The sequence below is a fragment of the Equus caballus genome, chromosome 8, assembly GCF_041296265.1.
Source record: "Equus caballus isolate H_3958 breed thoroughbred chromosome 8, TB-T2T, whole genome shotgun sequence".
NCBI lineage: Eukaryota > Metazoa > Chordata > Mammalia > Perissodactyla > Equidae > Equus > Equus caballus.
The window spans coordinates 52,126,475-52,152,349 of record NC_091691.1 but is presented as its reverse complement, the minus strand read 5'-3'; the positions used below and the strand labels follow the sequence as shown (position 1 = coordinate 52,152,349).

General features: G+C 41.4%; 1 protein-coding gene across 25 annotated transcripts in view; it reads left to right on the top strand.

The window, feature by feature from the left end:
• Window positions 1-17,322, top strand: part of DLGAP1 (DLG associated protein 1) — an 843,036-nt gene extending 825,714 nt beyond the window's left edge. For 22 of the 25 annotated variants that reach the window (XM_001915460.6, XM_070220811.1, XM_070220815.1 and 19 more), the window contains 3 exons: window positions 5,983-6,074; window positions 10,959-11,111; window positions 13,933-17,322. In XM_001915460.6, the coding sequence (XP_001915495.2) occupies window positions 5,983-6,074; window positions 10,959-11,111; window positions 13,933-14,142 (455 nt within the window). In that variant the 3' untranslated portion in view covers window positions 14,143-17,322. Of the gene's footprint in view, window positions 1-5,982; window positions 6,075-10,958; window positions 11,397-13,932 lie in introns of those variants that run through there. The other 3 variants (XM_070220826.1, XM_070220825.1, XM_070220827.1) reach the window with 3 other exon arrangements.
• Window positions 17,323-25,875: the final 8,553 nt, after the last annotated feature.

Genomic DNA, 25,875 nt, shown 5'->3' with positions numbered 1-25,875 from the left:
TTTAGGGGGGCTGAGTGTGGGACAAGCATTAGGAGAGGCAGGATGTTGAGAGTACTCACGCCTGACTCCCTCCATTTTCTTCATCTCATAGGAGGCAAAGTTATTGTTGAAGATGAGGGAGCAGGGATTGAGTTGCGAGTGAATAAGAGTCAGGAGAGGAGGGTCAGAGAGGGAGGTAATGAAGACCATCTCCAAGGACTAATGAACAGCAGTGACAGATCAGCTGAGTTTGGAGACCATGGGTTTATAGTGGTGCTAAACCACATGGCTAAACACTGTTTGGAACATAGAGTGGGACTGTAGCTCTCCAGGCTAGTGGGATTTATCTGGCATACTCTGCACCTGAAGATGGACCTTGTTTTGCCATAGCAGCAGCTGCCATGAGGAGGGTTCTAACCTTTCATTTTGCAATGGGTTTGTTTTCCGCACTAGGCTCTGGCTAGGTGGTCTAGGTGTCCAACATTGGTTAAGGTCCTGTCTCTTCTGTGCATCTCTGTCACCAAGCAGCCACTGTTCTAGCTCTGATGGATGGGGCAACTATGCCAGACTATACTGAGAGGCATGAAAATCTGGACCCCTGAATAATTATGAATTCCTCGTATGTACAGACCAAAGAAATCATTCGCCTACTCATTGACACTCTTGTCTAAATCTGCCCGAATGAAAGCCACCAAAAAAGAGGACCTTCAGTCACTTCATTCTATTGGAGAAAGAGGTCAGAGTGTGAAGATTAGCAGGAGAAATAATTCTCTGTTTTGGATCATGCCACCTTTTAGTTTCCCAGGTAAATGCCCAACAACTAAAGAACGTGAATAGAATATAGGAGTTATAATTCCTGCAATGTTATAACAATTTTCATATATTATTTCATTAAATAATCAGCAATCCAATGAAGATAGTAATATGGTCATTTGACAGATACAGAAAACAGAGTCTGAGAGTGCAATAAATTCTCCCAAGATCAGCAGCTGGTGAGTGGCACTCCTGACTCCAAGACCTATGCTCTTTCCAGTGTATTACACAGAGAGGAAGTTAGACTGGAAAAGGAGTATACAAGGGGAAGTACGGTTACCTGGACAGCGCCCGGGAAGCGTTCCCCCCAGCATGTCCACTGCAGTAAGTTTCACTGGTGGGACGCCAGACATATTCCACTCTATTGATACGCAGTGTCCAGGTTTCAGGGAAGCGCCATTGAGGGTATAAGATATATGTCTACATAGATGGTATTTTTAGTTGTGGGTCCTTCTAGTTGTGGCATGTGGGATGCTGCCTCAACATGGCTTGACGAGCGGTGCCATGTCCGAGCCCAAGATTAGAACCGGCGAAGCCTTGGGCTGCCGAAGCAGAGTGCACGAACTTAACCACTTGGCCATGGGGCCAGCCCCGGTTTCTTTTTCAAACAAAAGGTCACAAACATTTATTACTGAACCAACGTACTAGTGCAGAAACATAGAAACAGAAAAGTAATTTTCCCAATAAAACATGTCCACCTGTCGAGATATCAGTGATGTTTTCAGCTTGATATGGTGAGATGCCAGTGACTTTGATACAGCATAAATATGTGTACTATCTCATGTGCAATTCCTTGTAGACCCAGCCTGGTTCTACTCCCGTGTCTTCTGTTGGAATTGTACCTGATTTTATTATTAGTTTTCATTCAAGTGCATTGGGGAATGGGATGATTCAGCTTTTGTTTCTTGGCTGGGAATCACTTAATCCTGAAAGTTTTGTGAGAAGACTGGGGAGGCCCAAAGTCAACCGCACACACCACGATGGCAGAGAAAGGGGGAGAGAGCTATGCTTATGGATGTGAAATACTGATTTTTGACTCAGCAAGAAGTCAGGCATATCCATAGAGGAAATGGTCTTTGTTGTATTCCGCTACAGCAGCACGCTGAAACTCCAGGCAGCTTTGCCGTGGATTCCCGTGCAGGGTTAAAAGGAATTGTTGGTTCTCTTCACCTATGTGCCTTTTATACCACATCCTTGTTCCAAAAATAAAAGCCATACCCCATGGGGGTCAATGGGAGGGAGGAGGTATGCTCTTTTCTAAATGTCTGGGTTTTTGATTGAATACAACCAGGAGATTTAAAATCATTAGTTTTCATAAAAGATCTCCTCACACAACCAAAATAGTCTTTCTCTGCTCCTCATTATAATGTATAATCTTTAAAAGAAAAACCAGGGGCTGACCCCGTGGCCAAGTGTTAAGTTCGCACGCTCTGCTTCGGCGGTCCAGGGTTTCGCTGGTTCGGATCCTGGGCCCCGACATGGCACTGCTCATCAGGCCATGTTGAAGCGGCATGCCACAACTAGAAGGACCCACAACTAAAAATACACAACTATGTACTGTGGGGCTTTGGGGACACAAAGGAAAAATAAAATCTTTAAAAAAAAAAAAACCCCAAACCTGAAGCTTACACCCACCATCTTTTTCAAGTGATCCCTGGATCCTCCATTCTTTTCACAGCTGGAATTCTTTTCTGCCATAATCATTTGGCCCAGATGTGCTTTGCTCTCCCGTCCTGATGTGGGACAGGGATCCAATTTGCTGAACTTCTTCAAATTCCCCCATTGACTTGTCACAGCCACCCCCCTTCTATCTGTTGACTCTGGCTAGAAAGTGTTGATAAAGGGAAGAAATCACCCTCAGATGGCTTCGCTTAAGTAGATTCAGACCCAATTTTCAGTAAGTGTTGAGAGAAAAGATCACAACTGGATCAGGAGTGAGAAGACAAGGTCCAGGCACTGTGGGCCCCAGGAAGGCACTTCCTAGTTAGGTCCAAATTTTCTCAAGTGAAATCACATCTGCCCTGCCTCACAGGGTCCTGTGAGGATCAAATTAGATGCACATGTGAAAGTGCTTGGAAATACAAGGTAATACTATAAATAGGCAGACTTTTGCAAAAACCAAACAGTGACGGCTTTCCAAAAGATCTTCCTGGCTTTGTGTGGTGAACTAACCCAGGCCTGCCCTCTCTGTTAGGATCTCTCATAACTATCGTGAGTTGAGAGGTTTCTAGAATTATAAGTGGGGAAGTTAATAAAGAGGTGCCCACTTAAACAGAAGGAATTTAGTTCAACAGTGTTTACGGTTGTTGTTTTGTACTTCCACTGAGGAACAGACTAACAAAGGAGCTGTGGAGAAAAGGAAAGCGAGAAAAGGATCTAAAAAATTAACTATCAGGGTGCTTATAAGACTCCTAGGGAGACCAGACTTACCTATATAAAAAGAGTGGCACGACAAAACAAGACCTATAATATGATTAAATATTACACAATATATGGTATGAATCATGGTTAAAAGGCATGCATGGGGGGATACAGTAGAGATCATTATTCTGGAAGATGCACTGAATGTGTCCTAAGGGAGAAGATGGTAAAAACTGTCAACTACATTTGGGTTGAACAATCTGGAAAGACTATATGGACCAGAATGTGAAGGAAACCAATTAAACAGAACCCCAGAAGCACATCTTCCTCCGGGACCCACCAAGCCTTAAGACCTCGCATTCTAACTTTCAGAAAGTCTGCTGCTCCAGGCCGTGGGGTCTCAACTGTCCTAGTGAGATTGCCCTGGCAAACGTTCTCTTGTTTGCACTCGAGAAGGCCCTTAGCTGTCACCTTTCTAGGACCAGGGAAGAAACCTTCATAAACTCAGGGATGAGTCTAAAATTTTCATTGTCCAGTCCAGTGGTTTCCTCTGGGGAGGGAGGCAAATGGGACAGAAGTGGAGAACATATATTTTATCTGTAGGCTTTCATTTCAATGGAGAGAGAGAGAGGAAAAAAGAAAAAAAACTTTGGAAGCAAATTTTTAAAAAATTGGCATTCATTCCTTTGGGGGAGAGCACGTACATAGATGTTTGCTATCTCACCCTTTGTACTTTCATGTATTTTAATTTTTTTCCAAATAAAAAGGCAATGGCATTTTTCAAATGAAACGAACTGCTTAGTCTAGAGCCAGTTTTCATATTGCAACTGATACCACCTCAAACCTTGTTTTTTGTTTGTTTGTTTTCCATTTCTTAGAAGAGAGAGCAATATCACAGAATGTTCTCTAACAACCGTTTAAAGAATTCACTGTCCTTTGAATTGCTCAATCCTGCTCGGTCCCATCTGGCCCAAGCCAAGTAATCTAGCCAGTCCCGAACATTTATATCTATGTTTGGATGTTTGACCTCAGTCTCACCTGCTGTCCCTCACCAGAATGTAATCCATGAGGGCAAGCCTTTGTCTTGCTTGTCACTGTGTCATATTCATCCAGGACAGTGCCTGGCACATTATGCCCTTAATAAATATTTGTGGAATCCCTCACAATAATCCTACAAATAGGTACCATTAGCCCCATTTTACATACGAGAAAACAGAAATCAAGTGACCTGTCCCAGGCAGTGGCTGGTAAGTGTTGGAGCCAGAACCCTCAGCCCACGTAGGGCCTGCTTCCAGAACAACTGTGTCTCCATATGGCGTCCTTTCTGCTTCAGGGGTGTTGTGATAGAGAGAGGAGGCCTCACACAACTGATTGATCTGTTAAACAGGTAACGGATACCCATCCCAAAAGATTTTAAAAGCAGATTGGAAAAAAGTAAAAACCTAGGCCTGAGGACTTGCTGCCAGATGGCTGTCAAGGGGGATCCCTCGCTATCACTGAGGAGGCAAATGTCTGCCCTGCAGCTGTTTGGTGTGACTCGTGACATGGTAGAGAGTTCGTGAATGCCCTGAGTTACAGCTGTGGGAAGGCTGAAGTGCTGGAGCACTTCCTGGGTATCATGTGCATCAGAAACCATGATCTAGCCTAGCAGTTAAACAGAGAAGCAAATTACTAGAAAACCCTGTGCCAAAATGAAGTTCCTTTTTCTTTTGTTTTCTTCTCCTCAGACTTTGCGGGGAATGAGGTCAAGAAAAGGAGACCTAATTCCGCTCTGAGTCTCAGGATCTATAAATTCAGAGCAAAACAACAACAGCAAAAACATTGCTTCAATCCCGTCATGTGCCTCCCAAGAAGGTTTCAAAACAGGGCAAGCGCAATTCTGAGAAGTCTCCATCTCTGGTTTCTATGTGGGCAGGGAAGGGGCCAACAGAGCACCTTCTCCCCTTCCTTCCTGACAGGCAGGTCGGGTTGAGAACTGCCTGGTGGCAGGGCTCCAGCAGTGCAGCTGGGCCCCAGTCCCCACCGGGTGGAGGGAGAGCCTTTGGGACAATGCAGACCTCAGGACAACCCTGTGCAGAGCGGCTCCGCCCCGTCTCGGCACGCCCATCAGTTGAAACGTTCTTGCCTTAGACTGCACGGAAGGCAAGAAGTAGCTTGCAAAGGAGAAGATTTTTCAGCACAGTGCATAGGGAATTAAACCTATATTAACAATAAAATTGGTCTGTGGAGTGGAAAAGCTGTGACAGTGCTGGTGTTCCCTAGGCAACAGGTGGAAAATGTTCACTCCTTAGAAAAATCTTTCAACTGGCCATGGCTTTTTCCTGACAGTAACCAGTGGCTGAGCTCCGGAAAAATAATGAAGGCTGTGGATGGGATATGGTGAGTGCCAAGAGATCCCCTTCCACGTTAGGACTGCTTCCTTGTATCTGGATTTGGATTAGAAAAACAAGCTAGCAGACCGTGATTGCTGACACCAATAAATCCATAACCATACTGGTAAACACTTCAAATTCATCCTTGTAGTAATAGGGAAAAAACTCTCTTTGCCTCTTCTCTTGGTAACATCCAGGACTGTGATGGAAAACTCCGTTATTCCTAGGAAATATGCATGACGAGCATGTATTTTTTTCCAAGTTGATTCTGTGCTTTAACCCGGGAGCCTCTGTTGCATAGACCAACAGAGTAACGATCGTGATTGGGCTGTGTGCGTGTGCGCGTGCAGGATGCATACTGTCTTCCCTAATTATGACAGCATAACTTCCTCTTTGCTTTCCCAGACTCAGCAATGAGACAGAATGTGTAAACTTCTTGTGTGTTTGCTCTTTTCAGTCCTAGGGAAGATCCGAACTGCAGTGGGCAGTGCCCAACTTCTCATGGCGCAGAAATTCTACCAGTTCAGAGAACTGTGTGAAGAAAACCTGGTAGGTACCATTCCCCATCACTGCCATTTCCCTGCTAGAACCATGAGAAGAACGTGTTGTCAAGACTGGACCGACTAAAGTAAAACTGATTTTGGACCAAGTCAAGGCCCATTGGACTCTCTCACCTGGAATACAGTGTTTTTTCTATTTCTCTATTTCTGGAATAGAGTGTATTTCTCTATTAAGTGATGAGTCTTATTTCCTGCTATTCTTAAAATTAAAAATATTTATTTTATACTTAAATAATCCTAGAAGAAAAAACTCCAGTCAAGTTAAAACTCCATTTCCTGCTTTTTTGGTAACTGAAAATTTTCCCATTTCCTGGCTTTCACATGGCCTCTCTGATTTCATTATTCTTACCAAAATAGGGAGCAGCCTGATATTTCAAAAATAATATTACAGAAAAGCATTTTAGATAATGATTTTCTTTCTGAAATAGCCAGCAGGGCCTATTTCCTCATCAGAGTTCTCTGTTTTAACTCAAAAGACAGAGGTAGAGGGCATCAGAAAGTATAGATTTGATCTCCCTGAGACAAATGAATAATTCATTCTTCTTGGACATACAAAAACAAAATAAAGCAAAACAAAGAGATAAAAGCACTTGCATCAACAATGTGTTTAAAACTGACTGCAAAATACAAGGCCAAGAGCTTACTCACATATGCCTTTTTTAAAAAAAAACTGCTACTAGGGACCGGCCCGGTGGCACAGCAGTTAAGTTCCCACATTCCACTTCTTGGTGGCCCGGAGTTCGCCGGTTTGGATGCCAGGATGGACATGGCACCGCTTGGCACGCCATGCTGTGGTAGGCGTCCCACATATAAAGTAGAGGAAGATGGGCAGATGTTAGCTCAGGGCCAGGCTTCCTCAGCAAAAAAGAGGAGGACTGGCTGTAGTTAGCTCAGGGCTAATCTTCCTCAAAAAAAAACCCAAAAAACAAAAAACTGCTACTATCTCTCAAGTGTCACTCCACGAGAATAGCTTTTATTGGTCAATTGTTGGTCAAGCTGGATCTAAAATAAAGAAAATGAAAAGCAACCTGTTTATCTTGTGGCAAGTAAAAACATGAATACTTGCAATCTAATTCACCTAGACTATGATTTTAGAGTTTTAACTATATCTTCTTGTTAACAAAGACAAAGATAGACTGAACGGGACTCATCTAGACAGGGTTCAACCAAGAGAAAAGAGAAAGCATGCAAAAGCTGGAGCTCTCCCTCCGTCATCGCCAGGCTTTTCTTTCTGAAACCTCCTGTGGGGCTATCCTTTCCCTCTCCCTCACAGCCACCCCCCACATCTATTGTTTGTTTTCCCCTCCGTCACCAAAACTACCTGACCCTTCTTGCACCCTCTCTGAAATTCTATTCCAGATTATGAGATTGTATATATTAGTAAATGTATTACAAGTGAATTCAACAACTATTTTCTTGAGTTTCACTGTGTGCCAGGTGCAGAATTCCTGCTAATTTGTAAGTTTGCTCCTGTGTCACAGATCTTAATTAACATGATTCTTTGTTCCGTAAATGTAAGAAAGTTCATATAAAGCCATATTTCTGAAACCAGCCAAGAGATACTTGTGGGGGCCAATATGTACAAGTAACAGGGCAGACACAGAACACTTTTTCAAAGAATTATGTAACGAGCAGGGATATTATGAAGTAGAATGCAAATATTGTGGAGATTTTGAAGATGAAATTGCAGACAAAACATTTTGAAAATTTTGCAGACTTCTAGGAAAGATTAACCTTGTTAGAGCTAGCTTTTGACGTTTCCTAACTCCTTATGGGCTCACAGTCCTTGGCCACTGGAGGAACGTAGGTGGCAAAATGTGAGCAGCATGTCAGAGGCAGACTGAAGCAGAACTGCACTGAGGGCAGAGGGCCATTGATGGCTGGTCCAGCCACGCCCCAGAAGGGAAGGTCAAGAGCCCACTATGTGCCAGACGCTATGCTAACAGCTTTAGATTTATGATGTGGTTAAATCCTCAAAGCAACACTGTGGAGCAGACAGTAACATGATTTTTATGACCGTTTTACTGCTGAGGAAAATGGACATGGAAAGGCTAAGTGACTTGGCCAGGGCCACATGGTAAGAGGCAGAACCAAGATTCAAATCCCAGTCTGTGTGACCTCACTCCCTGTAAATCCTGCCCCACCTCCGGATTTGAGTTCCACTCCTTACCCTCATAGAGAGACATGGGGCTGAACAGTCAGCTCTGCCTCCTCTGCAGCAGGAAGTACAGTGGCCTGGTGGTGGCATTGCTTAGGTTTAAAAGCTGCATAAAAGTGGCACTACGATTGCTCACAACCAGACTCAGCTCTCCTGTCTTGACTTCTTACTCTGAGGAGGAGAACATTTGAAAACACTTGCACATTATCTCAGACTAGACTCTCAGGCACAGAATACATGGATGAAAATTAACTTTTTCCAACAAAACTAAACCAAGGAACCCATTCCTCCTCATCCTACTATACCCTCCACCACCTCTGACCTCCAAGTGGTCTTGTTCAGACTGAGGCAAGTGCTACAGCTCCTTCCTATGCATGGGATGTCACATGACCCCCTGATTCTGAGACTGGCCGAGTGCCTAAGCTCGTTCTCTCTGCTCTTCCATCCATCCCCTTAATGACATGGGGGCAAAGAGATTCTTGGTGAGGAGGAAGCAAATTGCCTATGATACAGAATTAAACAAACTCTTTGGGCCTACTGATCTATCATTTCATGCACTGGTACACTGAAACAGTTTAGCCAATAGGGCTTGTGACGTAAAAGACTTTAGTGGACTCCAAAATATGAGCAATTTAGTTTTTAGTTACCAATAACATAAGGAAATATATTGTGAGATCATAAAACTCCATGTGAGAGGTACTTTGTCAAAGCTATTATCTGTCTATTCTGTACCTAGATATTGAGAAGCTTTTTTTAATTTACTAAATCAAAATACTAGAGAGAAGCCCTTTCATTAATTCGTGTCATTAGAATAGAGTTTAGTACTTAACCAAATACAAACTTTAGAATTTACTTCTTCCAATGAATTTGAGAACTATGGGTAGTTTTAGAAGTGTAAGTTTATAAGTACATCTTTACTTATGTTTATTTTAAAGCCAAACCAATAATGCTAGTCCATCAAAGGGCTAAACAGTTCTTTCCAACCTGTTAACTTTGATGGTCACTGACCTTGCACTTTCTGAAAATCTGATGGTATCATTTTTTTTTTTTAAGATTTTATTTTTTTCCTTTTTCTCCCCAAAGCCCCCTAGTACATAGTTGTATATTCTTCGTTGTGGGTCCTTCTAGTTACAGCATGTGGGACGCTACCTCAGCATGGTTTGATGAGCAGTGCCATGTCCACGCCCAGGATTCAAACCAAAGAAACACCGGGCTGCCTGCAGCGGAGCGCGCGAACTTAACCACTCGGCCATGGGGCCAGCCCCTGATGTATCATTTTTTATAGGGGTTGATTTTAAAAGTACAAACTGGCCTCTAGTTTCTACTAGCAAACTGGCATGGGTTTCAGTCTATCCAATTGCCTGGAATACCCAGAGGTAACCAAGACTCATCCCAGCTGGGTACCTCTGACATGTGGAAGCTCCCACCCATCCAACCTTGAATGCCTTTAGCTATTGTTGTAGTGGTGATTAACAATGAGCGTGACACCTTCAATTTCTTAGTTACGTTTTTTCTGTCTTAGATCCTATAAAATAGAGGTTCATACTTTCTAGTACTTGTCAGGGATATGTGGATTGGAGCAAAAAAAGTCAATCCTTAAACACCAACGAATGTTTAATATTATCTAGCAAATGGGTCATTATAGACATCTAAGTGTATATATAGATATGTGTTCTCACATTTGCTATATTATTTTATGGTCAGTTTAAAACTATTTCCAAATGATTTTGTCAAAGTACTTATATGATAAAATGACTTCCTATATTGGTAACATCTTGATGGTTAAACACACAGTACTTTGAAAATCCAATTATCTTATTACTCATCATCTGTTTACCCTATTTCACTCAACATGAATATTAAAGTGAATCTTATTTTAGATTCCTTATCTGTTGTCTGAGTAAGTTGGATGGCATGGCATCAAATACCAACTCCATAATAATATACTGTGTTTTTTTAATGGTATTTTCATTTAAATATGATATTTTAAATGTGTCTTGCTGGAGATCATACATTCTGGATTTTTCAAGTGTTTAGACTCTAACTCATATCATATTGACAGATATATTACAAAAGAAGAGTTTTACAACATTGACGTTTGAGAATCAGTGACTCAGTTGGATGAGTGTACAAATGAACATTTGTAGTGGAATCTTTAAAAAAAAGTCATACTCATAGAAAGAGAGAGTAGAAAAGTGGTTGCCAGGGCTTCAGAGGTGGGGGAAATAGGGAGAGGTGGGTAAAAGGTACAAATTTTCAGTTATAAGATGAATAAGGTCTGATATCTAATATACAATATGGTGACGATAGTTGATAACACTGTATTGTCTAACTGAAATTTGCTAAGAGGGTAGAACTTAAATGTTCTCACACACACACAAAAAGATAAATATGTGAGGTGCTGGATGTGTTAATTAACTCAATGGAAGGAGTCCTTTCACAATGTATGCATATATCAAATAATCACATTGTACACTTTAAATATCTTACAATTTTGTCAGTTATTCCTTAATAAAGGTGAATATATATATATATAAAATTTAAAAGAAATAAATAAAATTACCATTTGTAGCCTCACTTTTATCACTTGTCTGAAAACCGAAAGGAACTCATCCTGTTTATATTATTTGAAATATGTGAAAATACCACTTTGGTCCTGTGCTTCTTGTCACAGATCGCCTCTAAAGCATGAATGTTTTTCTTTCTCTTGTACAGAATCCCAATGCTCATCCAAGGCCCACTTCCCAGGATTTGGCGGGGTTCTGGGACATGCTGCAGTTGTCCATAGAAAATATTAGTATGAAATTTGATGAACTTCATCAGTTAAAGGCCAATAATTGGAAACAGATGGATCCTCTTGACAAGAAGGTAGAACAATGTAGATTTTGTATGGTTCATTTAAAAACCTGCACAAACACTGGACAGTCTAAATAGGCTTCTTCATTCAGTCTTGCTGTTTACAATGTGAAATGGAGCTGATATCATATTAATTTCATTGTAATGACAATGTTTACATAGTAATCATTTGGGATATTATCTGTAATATGTTTCAGGCATATTTTTAAAGAAAAACCTGTCTTTGTGAATTGGAAAATGGGAATGTGGCTTTTTTTGTTAATTAAACTTTAAGTTAAACCATTTTAGTCACTGGAAGGAACTGCCTCCATTTTGCTTTTTAAACTAAAATAAATGACATCTTCAGTGCATGATTACATAGAGCCAGAGTTCAACTTCCTTACACCCCTAGGATGTGTTCCCAAGAAAAATAGGAAACCCTGAAAACTAACTGACTCTGATAATCATTTCATAAATATAGTAATAAAGAAACCACTGTTGTTCAAGTTTAAAAATACACATCATAAAGCTTCACAGTAATCATAAATGTTGGGATTTTTTTTAAAGAGTTTTACTTTTGGTTGATTTGCCTTGGGGTATATTGCTCACTGGGTTCCTCATGCAACAGTTTAGAAATAAAGACTCAAATTCTTTTACTTTAATTAATAAACTGCAATTTTCACATTTGATTATGTGGTTCCATCAGGCTCACAAGGGTATCCAGTGTCCCCGCCCTGGGCTGGCCTGTCCTGAATAACTTTTTTAACCCTTTGCTTTCCTATGGCCTGGGGTTAAATAGTTCCAAGAGACTCAACTTCTAAAAATTAGGCCTGGCTATTCCCATGAAGCACTGGTGGCCTTGCCCTTTTTGGATCTCCTGACCTATCGGAGAGCTGACAACAATCCAATCCATTCTGCTCTTCCCATCATAGTATCAGGGTTCTTGGGGTCAGTGGGCTCCCTGGAGAAATCCAGTCACAAACGACGGTGCGTATTCAACAGGAGGGCTGTCGTCATTGTCCCTCATCTCCAATTCTGTCACCATCAACCTGGGGGTTTTAGTGTTAAGCGTGAAAGAGAACCATCGATGTACGTGTGGCCTCTAACTTGGGAAGCCAAACATTTGCACTCAATCTAGTTTTCTTTAATATGTGTTTAAAACTTTCTGCTAATAAGCTTTTAAATTGCTCTTATTTTAAGAAAACACTACAGATGTACATACATACTGGTAATTTAGTTGCTAGAGTGGATCCATCTAATTTCTCGTTCATTGATTTAAAAAAAAATACTATTATTTAGAAAATGTACAAGGAAAGGAAGATATGACTAAAAAGTTTCCAATATTCATACTTTAAAAAATATCCACTAAGTTACCCATGAATGAAGATTTAAAATGTCCAAAAGTTGTGATGCTAAGAAGCATTGATATATGTAGTCTATTGAGATTTACACAGTAAGTCATTAGTTAACTTGATTTCTCAATTTTTATACACTTTGTCTATGATCTGAGCTTTTCATCACTCCCTGGACTTGAGGGAAAAAGTGAAGAAGCACAAGCAGAGTTGGCAGAATACTGTTTGTACTCTGTAGTTTCTTTTTCTGTCCGCTGGGCCACACAGACTCCACCTTAAACAGCCTGAGGGCAACTCCAATGTCATTAAGTTTAGCTGGGCACTTCACCCGCCAAGCAAGGAGGAGCTGCAGTGATGAGCATGAGCGTTCCACACAAAGGATGCCCTTTGGAGAGTAGTAGAACCCATATTTTAAGATAATTTTCACATTTAATTTTATGAAAATTGAAGGTATTTTATTAAAAATGAAAACATCAGATTCACGTGGACCTTTTCACAGCCTGAAAGCCCACCATCCTTTTCCTAAAACTCCTTTGTGGTTTAGATCCCATTCTTTCCCCTGGCACTCCTACCACCCAACACGCGGCCTCCCCACCTCGGCCTCCCGCCTCCCACCGTCTGCGGCCCAAGTGATAAATGGCTTTTGGTTTTGCAGTGGCATTTAAAAATATCTAACCGTTTTACGGTTTGCTGCTGCTAAGGAGGATGACCTCTTTCAGTCCTGTGTTAATTTTCACGGCACAGTGCCTGTCCCTGTGATTGGAATTGCCTTCTGGGCCACCATAGTCATCCTGAGGCCTCTAAGGAGTGATGTCCCAACAGGATGTTTTCCGAGCCATATTGGAACTGACTCCACCCCCGAGTGTAGGAACTGTCAGTGGCCTCCCTCCAGGGTGACCCTGGAAAGTATCTCGCTGTGTGTTTGTGTGTGATGTGCAAACGGGTATTACTCACTGTGTCATCAACAAAGCTAAAGAACGCAGTCTTAAGATCTCTTCTTCCTCATTTGGTTATTTAGGTTTGGGTGGGCTCGGGGAGAGGGCGGTGATGTTTTTAAACTGAACCACGCTCGCACCCGCTGCCTTGCCTTCTTAGAAGGGATGCAGAGTTCTAAGATGCTGCCGCTGCCGCTGCCATCCTTTCCCATCTCTGGCACCGGGAAGAGTCTGGAGCCTCCAGAGAGAACCACACTAAATGTGCTGGGAGCCGCACCCTTTCAGCAGGGGGCATTTTAAATACCCACATCCTTCCCTTGGAGACACCCAGCTCTGCAATCCAGCCTTACTCTTGGCCTTAAGCTTACCGGTATTTTTTGTTTTCTGCATCTTTTGAATACCCAAGCCAGAATAATGAAGAAAAAAAATATATACAAGGTGCAGATCAAAATTAACTACCCTTAGGTTAAAAAAAAAAAAATGTGTTCTAACTACTGACCTATCCCAGTTTTTCCCAAGCTTGTCCTGAGAAGCTGTGTAATGTCCTGAACCTTCTGCTTTGATCAGGAGAGAAGGGCCCCTCCTCCAGTGCCAAAGAAGCCGGCGAAGGGCCCCGCGCCGCTGATCCGGGAGCGCTCGCTGGAGAGCTCGCAGCGCCAGGAGGCCCGCAAGCGCCTGATGGCCGCCAAGCGCGCCGCGTCCGTCCGCCAGAACTCGGCCACCGAGAGCGCCGAGAGCATCGAGATCTACATCCCCGAGGCGCAGACCCGGCTCTGAGGCGCCGGGCCGCGCCGCGCGCAGCCCGCGGCGTCGCCGCCAAGTATCTGTCCTCCCCTCCTCCTCTTCCTCCTCCCTCCCCACCTCGCCCTCCGAGCCCGTCTGTTTCTGAGCTCAGTGACTTCCACTGTCGCGGTGTAGTTGTCGATCTTGCAGGAGCCGTCCCCCAGTAACCTCTGCTGCCCGGACCCGTTTGCCCATGTTCTTCACCGAGCTTCGCCACCTGTACTGATGCGTCACCCTGCCTCATCCGGATAGCCAACCCTTTCTTTTCGTGGCAAAACCAAGCCCACCTGTGTAGAAATGGCCCTGTTAGGTCCCCCACCATCCTCAGTTCTCTCCAGCTAGTCTGTCCCTAGAGCTCAGCAATATCAAACCATAGAGTATTTCAGAAATCCACTATCACAGGGTGATCCTTTGGGACTTAACCGTCTTCCACGTGAAAGAAACTAGGGCTCCGAGTCCCTTTATTTCCCCTAAACGGTTATTATTTTGTAAAGCAGATGGAGCACTTTATTTCCAACCTCAGAAATCACGCGATCTCTCGGAATCAGTGAGTGACAAACCGAGAGGGATCGGAGATGGGCTGGCGGTGGGGGACCTGGATGTGTAGTGGGAAAGGGGGAAGGGAAATCTGCGGGTGCTGGGGTACCTGCTCCACTCACAGCTGCACAAACTGCCTCACTGTTGTCTCATCAATGCCTGCTTCAGATGTCTCAATCAGCAGAAGATTGTAAATTCGATCTTTCAGGGAAATTAATCTATTCTGAAAGGCAATAACGTGAAGAAAGGCCAGGCAAAGGAAGCGCTGATAGTTTAAGATACTTTTACAAAAGGGATTTTTTTTTTGTCCTATTATTAAGAAAATTTAGACCTGAAATGTTTTATCAACTTTTCTTGTACTATGTATATTATATTGTGGTGGTGGGGGGGGTCTTTAAAGGGGAAACTGTTGGTTCTGTTCATTTGTTAGTGTCCATCCTGGGGGGCCTACCTAATTACACATATATAAGTACACATCTGCTTGTGAAGTGCTGTAAATGGCAGCCAGGCTGTTGTCAGAGAAAAGTTTGGATTTTCCTATCATCCTTTTGAATGCTACACATTTGTCTGTTTTAACCCAGTAGTTGACACTGCAGACATATTTTCTCCTTTAGTCTTCTCTCGACTGCACAGAGTCCTATCATTCCCCAGCATAAGGGTTTTTGTCTTATGTCAAACCGATCAAGTAAGTTTCCTATCCCAATAGACATGCTGCCTCGTTGCAAAGAGCTGCCACTCATCTTGAGGTCCCAGGTAGTGAGAGAAGAAATTTGATCTGCAATCCACGAGGTTCAGCATCCAAGAGGGGGGGGAAAGTCATGATTCATAAACACTGAAAGAAACCCAGGCTTTTGGCAGAGAATGTTGCTTTCCATTTTGAGCTGTGATGGATGGGCAGTATGCACTTTGCATCTAGCTGAAGTTATCTTTAAATGCCCTTACTCGTAGCAGTTTAAACATTTAGAATGTGGTGATCTTAAAGTATCACTGGCATTTTATGTCCTGCTCCCACCCTAAAGCATTAGAAATTACCATTAAAAAATGAAAGACTTTTAAAAGCATACATCAAATATGCTTGCACCAGAGAAACTTTTTAAAAAATACACTCTCATAGCCAGGTGCTAATTTAATTTTATTTATGAAATTAAGAGAGGTGATGGGTTCTGGCAACAATATTTTCATGGACATATTCTAAAACCACTAGAGAATTCGCTACCTCTCAGAGCCATTGATGCTTTGAGCTATCTTTATAAACAGGGCACAAATGTTTACTGCTGTGGTTTACCAGAAAAGGGCTACTAACTCATTTAAAAACCAACCAACCAACTTTTAACTAGGGTGTACAGAGCACCTTGGGTGCTTTGTAAAATTGGAGCATATGGAGATTTTGAGCTTCCAATATTGCTGATTTTAAGAAGAATACACCTTTCCTTTACTTTGTAGCAACAATGGAAGGTCATACAAAGTTTGCGTCAAGTAAGGCCAACTGCCACTTTGGGTAGCCTATGGTCCATTCCATCCTGAAAATGACTTGGAACTCCCAGATTAATGTAAAGGAAGCAGCATCCATTTGAAGACCCGTGTTCCCAACTACAGCTCTGTGCCCTGAGGTAGAGATAAGATTTGGATTAAGAAATAGATTTCTAATACAATTCAAGATCATCCTATGATATTTTCTTTGGAAACTGGTTTAGCCCAGGATATTTTAAAGAGAGACAAGAAAAGGCCTATTTATCTTGTCTATGTGAATGGTATTTGTATATTCATAAGCTATTTTTGGTAAGAATTTTAAATCTTTTAGCTGAATGCCTACAGGCATCGTGACCTTTGCCTTCCTTAAAAACACAAATTGTACAAACACTTTATAAAAAGCTAATTATTGATGTTAAAACATGACCCCTCATAAAGCTGCTTGTTAACCACTTGCCCCCTTAAACTGACATCCATGAGCATAACCTTTGTTACATTGTTCTTTTTGATGTAATTTGTAGAAATGTTTTTTAGTTCATAATGGAAAATGTATGTACCCTGAAAAATTACTTATTTTGTTTAACTTTGGTATAAAGGCATTTTCTTGGGGGGGGGGATTACAAAAGAAGTTTGTCTCCCACATCAAAAAACGTTCAAAGAAATTAAGTATTTATTATATTTTTTGCAGATGTTTCCATACAATTCACATAACCTTTTTGTAAAGAGAGATGAAGAAATGGATTAAAGATTTTTAATATTTGAAATGGTAAATAGAACTAATTTATTTGTAATATATTTCTGTTATTTATAGATGTTTCCTTAATGTTTTACTGTGCATTACCACTTTAATTTAAGCCTTATCCTTGTGAATTTACCATTTCTTTTTTAAAACATGTCTAGATGCATATTTTAAATAACTGGAGTGTAAATCACTAGCATATCTGAATTCCCAAATGTAATTTTTAAAAATTATTTTGGTTTGGAAAAAAAAAAGATTCATTTGAAAGCCTTCAGATGGAGGGGTGGGGAACATTTTTATGGCTTTATGAATTGGAATTTCATAGGCTTATTTACCTAGATTGTGTGTGGACAAAACAATAATTGTAAATAGATGAATGTTTCCCATAATGTAAAAAGAAGAAATTAATAAAATAATTAATGCTCTGCTTTCAGGTCTGTGTGTTTTCACTGCAGAGTCCTGCTTCTTCTAAAGTATAAGTAATTGTCTTTGGGGGGAATAAGTAAGCAATTAAGAAGCGTATCATTCTAACATCCATTGTAACAACACATATGCTAGTCACTGCTGAGCAGGTGGGTGGACCTTGTGTACTATGTAAGGGACTTAAATACTGAAAACTAAAAGTCTTTTACTGTGATGATCACACACGCTTGAAAGTTTCAGGGCAGGAGCCGTACATTTTATGAAGGAAGTTATCAGCCTCTCAAACTTGCAAATCTGTCTATATTTTACCCCCTTGGATTTCTTCGAAAACATTTCATCAGTTTTGTTCCCTGCACTGTTCTCCAGGGTGGGGACAACAGAATTAAGGCTTTGTGGTTGTCATTTCATCCTCGCAGTAACGAAAAGCTCTGCTCACTGAGGTTTAATTGTGTGACACCATTATTAGGTGACAGATTTGAATCCCAAATCCAAGCCTGCCTTCAGTATCTTCTTCAGTGGAGTGCCTGTCATTCTTCCCACATTTAAAAAAAAGGTAAATGAGAATATTTTATGAAGTGGACTTGCTCTTGTGAGAAAGTGCTGCAACTCGAAACCTGTGTCCACAGTACTTCGCCCGCTCCAAGTTCTTGGGCAAACTCATCCATCCACATGCAGCAAACCTGGAAATTTTTAGGGAGAAAGTCACTTTCTCTGTTTTTATTTATACATGAGCAAGACCTGTACCAGTCACCAAAAAGACACAATGTACTTTTGAAACTGCTTCGAAAGAGAAATTATTAAGTGGTGAATCCCTCTGAGGTCACAGAGATCTCGTTACTTTGGATCATTCACTGACTATTCATGACCCATACTCTGATTCTACTTCTTGCCTTTTAATAAATTAATTCTTATAGTTCATTAGGGCTCCTTAAGCATTTTGGTCAATCCCAAAACAAAATGAATTCGTTTTCTCATGTCAAAATTTGAATTTCAGTGAAGCAATTTCCCACGTTTCAGAGTTCACTCTGTTTTTTACAGAAATTGAATAAAACTGTTTGCTCTGAGCATGAATTTCTCTTTATATCTTTGAAATCCACCCCTTGAAAATATAAAGTGATTTTGGTTTAAATAAATGACATATTAAAAATCATAGTGTCTAAATGTGTTCATTCTCGAATGCCACTGACTCTAAAGTGTGCCGAAATTCACCTTGGGTTTGCTCAATAAGCTATTTGACTTTCAGCTGCAAAAGCAGGATTAGATCAACTCTGTTTGCAAGCAGAAACTAGTGGCCCGGTCTGAAAACCCTCTCCAGGTCCTAACTCATTTACTAGTATAAGTTTACAGAATAGGTCTTAAATTCCTCTGTAAATCACTCATGATCTCCCTTGATGCAGAGACAGGAAATAGAATGCTGCTTCCTGGTCTGTATGCTTTCCTCTGGGCTTACTGCTGGCCCAGGGAGACATCCTCAGAAAATCACAGGGATGTGAAGGCCCAGTGCTTCCTGAGTCTCCATTTAGCCTGTCAATGGATTACAGGCATCCCTCCATATCCATGGGGAATTGGTTCCAGGACCCCTGAAAATACCAAAATCCATGGCTGCTCAAATCTCTTATATAAAATGGCATAGCATTTGCATATAACCTGCACACATCCTCCTGTATCCTTTCAGTCATCTCTAGATTACTAATACCTAATACAATGTAAATACTATGTAAATAGTTGTTGTACTGTCTCGTTTAGAGGATAATGACAAGAAAAACAAGTCTGTACATGTTCAGTACAGATGCAACCGTCTAGGCCTTTCAGTCCCGGGTTAGTTGAATCCGAGGATGGGGAACCCATGGATACAAAGAGCCAACTGTATTTAGATATGTCTTCTATGTTAATGAGCACAAGCCTGAATTTATAGAAAATGGCTGAAAGCAAGAAAGCATTTGAACAAACACCAAAAGTCAAGCTCTGCCATATAGCTGATTGAACTCTTGCTATTTGTTGCACTAAATGTTTTTGATCCTATGGATGAAGATTGTCATTCTTCCTCTTCACACTTCAGTCTACCTTCTGGGAGAAGCAGCCACTTATTTCCTCTTTCCAGATTGGTCCATAAGTAAATCAGCGTCAGAAGGGAGCTTCTTTTGAGATCTCAATAAAGTGATTCTTTCATAGAAAAACTCTCCCTTTCATTCTGGAAAACGAGGAGGGAGAAGCAAAGAGAGTCTTGGTTTTCTCTTCTGTTACCAAAGGGGAAAATGCATTCTTCCTACTGACTCTATGTGAGATGATAAACAATTACAGGTTTTGTGGTCTTAAATCCTGGTGCTTTCACTGTTTCTGAGCATCAATGCTCCACAAATAGAAAATATTCCTGCACAGCTATCCATCTGAGATGTGCACACATAATTATCCATTGTTGGACTCTTCCTTCTTTCTAGGGCTTGCAAGTCCAATGCCTACCAGCAATTTCTATTATGAAGAATGAAGAGAATCATGTAAGGAGTTAAATAATAGTATGGATGTCCCCATAAAGTATATTGGAGGAAACATCTCTCCAGATTAAAATAAAATATTCTACTAACTGAAGAAGGGAGGCTGTATTTTAGAGCTTTTGGTCTTAGGGAATAAACTCTTGCTATAGAAAATGCTTACTTCCATAAGTGACATTTTTAAAAATACCAGCTTTGTCACATCATTTCCTTTCTAGAATAAGACCTAATGTACTTCGCAACCTCAGCCAGTACAATGTCTGTTTGTAATTCCCAAGTGTGAGAAGAAGCAAATCTCAAAGACAGAACTCGAACAAACGTGAGAAGGAGATAGGCTAAGTAATTTACTCTTAGATTCCTTTCCAGTTTGACTTAATTTAACACGTTCATCAAGAGCCTCCCCTCGTCCCAGTGTGCTCAGGGAAGAAAGCCTCACTGTCTTCAACGCCTGTGCTGGTGAATGGTGAATTTTCTCTTCCCTGCAGCCTGGCCCCTGGCACAAGCAGTACCTGAGAAGTCTTGGTGAGCCTGGCACTTCCAACATTGAACTTGACAGACGTGAAAGAGCAACTCAAGGGCTCCTGAATTGTTTCTTACATTAGCCAAGCAAGGTAATAGTCTGAAATGATTAAAGAAGGATCCTTTCCCAGGAGCTGGTGTCTTTGTGTCCAGCCTTGAGTTGGTACGCCAAGGATCCCTTGACTAGCAGATTGTTCAAAATGAAATCTTACAGAGGGAGTGAAAAATTGATCAGTAGTTTGGAAAATTGGAACAGTCGAGAGATGTTGGCACAGGAGAATGGGGATTTCCAAACTGAATGTCAGTGTTAAACACTTTGTAAATAGTGGTGAAGTGAGGAATAACATTCCGATAATTCTGATTAATTCTGGAGACAAAGAAAGAAAGAAAAACACCCTAGTAATGTGACCTAAATTTTTCAGCATTAGACTATTCAGGATCTGTCAGTGGCTGAATTCAACATGTAATTGTTCTCAAGGGCACTTCATTTTAAGATAGGTTATGAGGAGGCCAAAGACCAGTTCTTCTAGCAAAGGCAACACATTAGAATTGGGTTAAATATTCAACTGAGGGAACTTGGGTTAAATATTAAGGAAATGCTTACCTAAAGAAAATGTAAGGTCTTGACTGCCCTGGGAAACTTGGTATACCGTCCTGAGAGAAGTCATTCTGACAGAACTGTGTCACCTGAATGATCCTCATGAAAGAGGGCAGGTCCTCCCTGGCTGTTAGTATTTAAATTTGTTTATTAGATAATAGATTCAGCAAAGATAGGTCTCCCCACCCCCTCCACACTCCATGACCCCTGTTGGCTTTTTAGCCCTATTGATTTTCCATCAGAGTTTCTGTCAGTGACTCCAGATTCACAAGCACAGAGGATCCAGCTGGGAGAAAAAAAAGGCAGAGGGAAAAGTCCCCTCACACTCCAGCGGAAACACTCATGTGTCATTTTGATTGTAATATTCTGACTTGGGGTTGAGTGGGAAAGCGTCGTCATACTCTTATAAGATGTTTACAAATACAGTTACACGTCACATAACGATGTTTTGGTCTACGACGGACCGCTTATAGAGATGGTGGTCCCATAAGATTAGTACCATATAGCCTAGGTGTGTAGTAGGCTAGGTTTGTGTAAGTACACACTATGGTGCTTGCATAGGGACGAAATCGATTGACTGCATTTCTCAGGACTTATCCCCGTCATTAAGCAACAGATGACTGTATTCCCATCCTTTCTCTTAGAAACTGGGCTATCCTCTCATTAGTCTCAAAACTGTGCCATGAGTGGGCCTGTCTGCCCAGGAAGGACAAGGCCATTCTGTAAGTGGGGAAGAGCTCTGGTTATGGGGCCAGACTGCCTGTGTTTGAATCCTAGCTTTACCACTTACTACCTGTGTCTTTTGGGGAAAGTTACTTAACCTCTCTGTGCCTCAGTTTCCCCATTTGTACAATTAGGATGAAAATAATGCTTATCTCATATGGTTGTTCTAAGGATTAAACAAATTAACATTTGTAAAGCTTTTAACGTGGTACCTGGCACATGGTAAGCACTCAATAAATGTTCAATATCATCATCATTATTATTATTACACATTTACATTTGCTGAGAAAGTACCTTGTGTCCTGGCTGTACTATTTTCCATGCATTCTGTAACTTAGTCCTCACAGTAACCCTAGGAGATAGTCACTACAAGTAAATTACAGAGAGATTAGGGAGCATCCTACGGTCACTGGTAAGTAACAGCTCATCTTTGAATCCAATCTAACTCTAGATCCTTTGTTCATGTGTATGATTTGTGCAAGACAAAGCAATTTATCTGTCTTTTTTTTTTTGGTAAATAAGTACATAGGAAAATTTCAAACAGAATAAAAGAGTACACAATGAAAATAAGCTTACTTTTCACTCCAGCTGTTTTCTGCAATATTCAACATCTTTGAACCGTACGTTGTATATCCTTCCAGATTTATCTATGTATATTCCAGTATATATATTTTTTCTTTTCCCACAAACTGGAAGCATATTATACACGTTCCTTTACTGTTGGCTTTTTTTCATTTAGCAATGTATTTTTTCATTTCAGATCGTTATGTTCTACCTGTTCTCTTTAATGGCTCCACAGCATTCCATTTTATTGATGAACCATAATACAGTATTTAGGCCCCTATGGATGGACATTTAAGCTCTTTCTACTGCTTGCTATGACAAAACCTGCAGTGAAAACCATTTTACAATGTATCTTAAGTACATGTGGAAGTGTATCTATAGGTTACAATCCTAGACAAATGGACATGAGCTTTTGTTTTTAAATATTGCCGATTGACTTTCCAAAAAGCCTGCTTTGATTTCCGCTTCACCAAATATGTATGAGTTTTAACACCTACTTTTGCAAACAAGGAAACAAAGCATTCACAAACTAAATTCAGAGGCATGCTTAAAACCACCACCACCAAAAGCACCCCAAGGTATCTTGCAGTTGGCTCTCAACAAGGAAGCAAAAGAAGTTTCTAGAAATATGGAGGTAGTTTTAATGCAACCTTTTATTTAACTCCTAGAACAAAGACGCCAGAACTGAAGGAAGGAGTAAGCATAAAATCAGCCCTAGGGTGTGAACTCGACAGGGACTTGGGTCTCTTTGCATACACTGCAGATGACCCCCTAAGAACTCGAGAGGCTTCTGCAGCGGGGTCTAGGCTTCCCTTGGGGGTACGAGCCAGGATGGGAGCAGAGTGTCAACACTCTGATGGTTAGTAGATGTATACAACAGGACAGCAACTCCTATGCATGGTAGTTCTTTTTTTTCCTTGTTAGTGTTTTTAAAAAGTGAAACTCCACTTCTAAAAAGGCTTTGAGATGATTTGCAGAATTAAAACATAAAACACTGGAACAATTTTTTAGATGAAAAAAAAATTGGTAGATCAATAACTTCTCCAAGCTTCTGGACCCCCAGGGTCCTGAGTTGTGGCAAATAAATACTAAATTTCTTTCTAGGCTTCCTAGTAGCCAGGGCAGTGTTTTCCAGTTTGTCTTCACTCTGTTTGGAGACAACAAAACTTTAAAAGCAGCTTTTATGCTCAAAGAGCTAGCAAAATGATTTTGCATACGTTGCAAACCTCAAGCGTGAGCTCACGAGAGCACAACTGCCTTGCTAATCGCAGCTGACAAATGACACATAGAATGAAGTACGACTGCTGCGTCTTTAAAATAAGCCCTTTTTTATTTAACTGGTTTGAGTGATTTGGGGTTCTTGGCAAACAAATGGTCCCAGAATAAGACAGTTAGTTCTGACATCCTTGTTGAGTCCGACATCCTTTGGAGTTCAATCCAAGAATGTGTCCTTCCCTCTAGGAAGTAAGCAATATTTCAGTGGGTATTTTTTTTCTTTTCTTTTCCTTTCAAGCGGAGCTTTGACAAATAAGAAGTCCTCATTTTCCTGTTCAGACGGGCCCATATCAGAGCATGTGACTTTCGAGATCTATTTGTTTGTGAGCAGGAACTCTTCATTTCCCAAACGCATCCCTTTGTCACGCTAAAGGCTGCAACCCTTTCCGCCCTGCAGTCTCGGCTGCACCCGTGCTGGCCGGAAGACGCTGCTGTCCCTAGGGGCTGTCACCACCCAGCACCGGTGTTCGCCCTGGGACCTGGAGGGCAGTTTCAGCTGCATTTAGGCAAACAGTCCTGTGCCTTTTAATAGACATTAGAAAGAGGATTCTTCCTCGGTGTGGGAAAGCACAGGGTGGTGTAGCACACAGCAGCTACAGTTCTAAGTAAGGTCTAGTTAATATTTCAGCCCCAGACCTGGAAAGACTATGCTTTGATGTTGAATTTAATATTTCTTTATCAAAAGTGAATCACTGGGCTGAGCTGTCCCTACCCTCTTCTAGCCACATCCTACTGTTTGGAAGGTGGGGAAAAGAGAACAGAAGATGCATACTGCAAATGCAAAAAGGGCAAACCAAAGGAAAACTTGAAAACCTTTTACAAAATACATAAAGCGATTAATTGGAAGGAGGGAGGCAAAGATTTATGGAGGTTTGGGTTTGACTTGCAGGCTTTTAACAGCCCTGAGAACAATGGTTCTCAAACTTCAGTGTTCCTAATCATCACTTAGCAATCACTTAGCCATCTCCCACCCCCACCCCGACGCCCACCCCAACCAGATCCTGACTCAGTAGGTCTGCTCTGGGAGCCAATCTGTGTTTCTAACAAATTCACCCCAGAGAGTCTAATGCCAGAGTTCACAGGCCACCCTCTGAGAAACTGCTGTTCAGCAGTGGTCTTCAACCTGGGAAGCTTTAAGAAATCTGCAGAGTAAGTCAATTACAGCAGAATGGGGGGAGCCAGGGGAGAACCAAAGCATCCATGTTTGGGTACAGCTGAGTTTGAGAACCCCGACTATAGAGGTATTTTAAGCAAAAGGAATGGGTTGAGCAAAGGCATGCAGGAGGGTCAGAGCAGTGAATGTCTAAGGAATCAGTCAAGGGTAAATAGGTATGGCTAGATGACAGGTGCATAATGGCGGCTGTATTTTAACTCATATGCCAGGGCAAGGACAAACAAGAATTAGTGTACTATGCACAAGAAAAAAAATTCCATCCTTACCTAAAGCATTACTAGGAATTTTATGACCCACTTACTAGGGGAACACAAACTATTTCTCTGTTTGGGTCTAAGAGGAGTTTTTCTGGGCATAAGTGAGTATGTCAGTCAAGTGTGAGGTTTCCCATTGACGTTAAACATCTCTGTCAGTCTGACTCTTTAGCCACCATTCTGAGAATTAGAACACAGAAGGCAGAAAGTTCAACGTGTTATAGCATATTCCTATGAAGTGACTAGCTTGCGTCAGTTTATTTTCCAAAATATACTTTGCAATAAAATGTGAATCAATTACTATGTCCCTGAGACTGCTCTGCAGAGTCACATGGCAGAGAGAATCCGCAGCTTAGCAGGACGCATCTCCACCACAGTTTTCTCATCTATCGCTGTCTTAGTCCTTTTGGGTTGCTGTAACAAAAATACCATCGACTGGGTGGCTTAAAGAACAAATATTTACTTCCCACAGTTCTAGGGGCTGGGAAGCTCAAGATCAAACCGCTGGTAGATTCAGCATCTGGTGAGAATCTGCTTCCAGGTTCACAGATAGCCAACTTCTTGCTGCAGCCTCATATGGTGGGAGGGGCAAGGGAGCTCTCTGAGGTCTCTTTTCTAAAGGCACTAATCCCATTCACGAGGGCTCCACCCTCACCATCTGACCACCTCCCAAGGGCCCCACCTTCAAATACCAGCACACTGGGGATTAAATTTCATCATAAGAATTTAGGAGGACACACACATTCAGTCTATAGCAACCACTCTCCTGTCTTTCATCACCCCAGAATCTAGAGAATATTGGCCATGTGTACTCAGTCATTTACATAGCAATTGATTGACCAGAGGAGCTTTAAGTCTGAGAGGTCAGATCCTATACAACAAAAAGATGGTGACAGTTTGTATCACAAAAAGATCGTCAAGCTGTGGTCTGTGAACAGACTCTTTGTTTCAATCAACTTTTA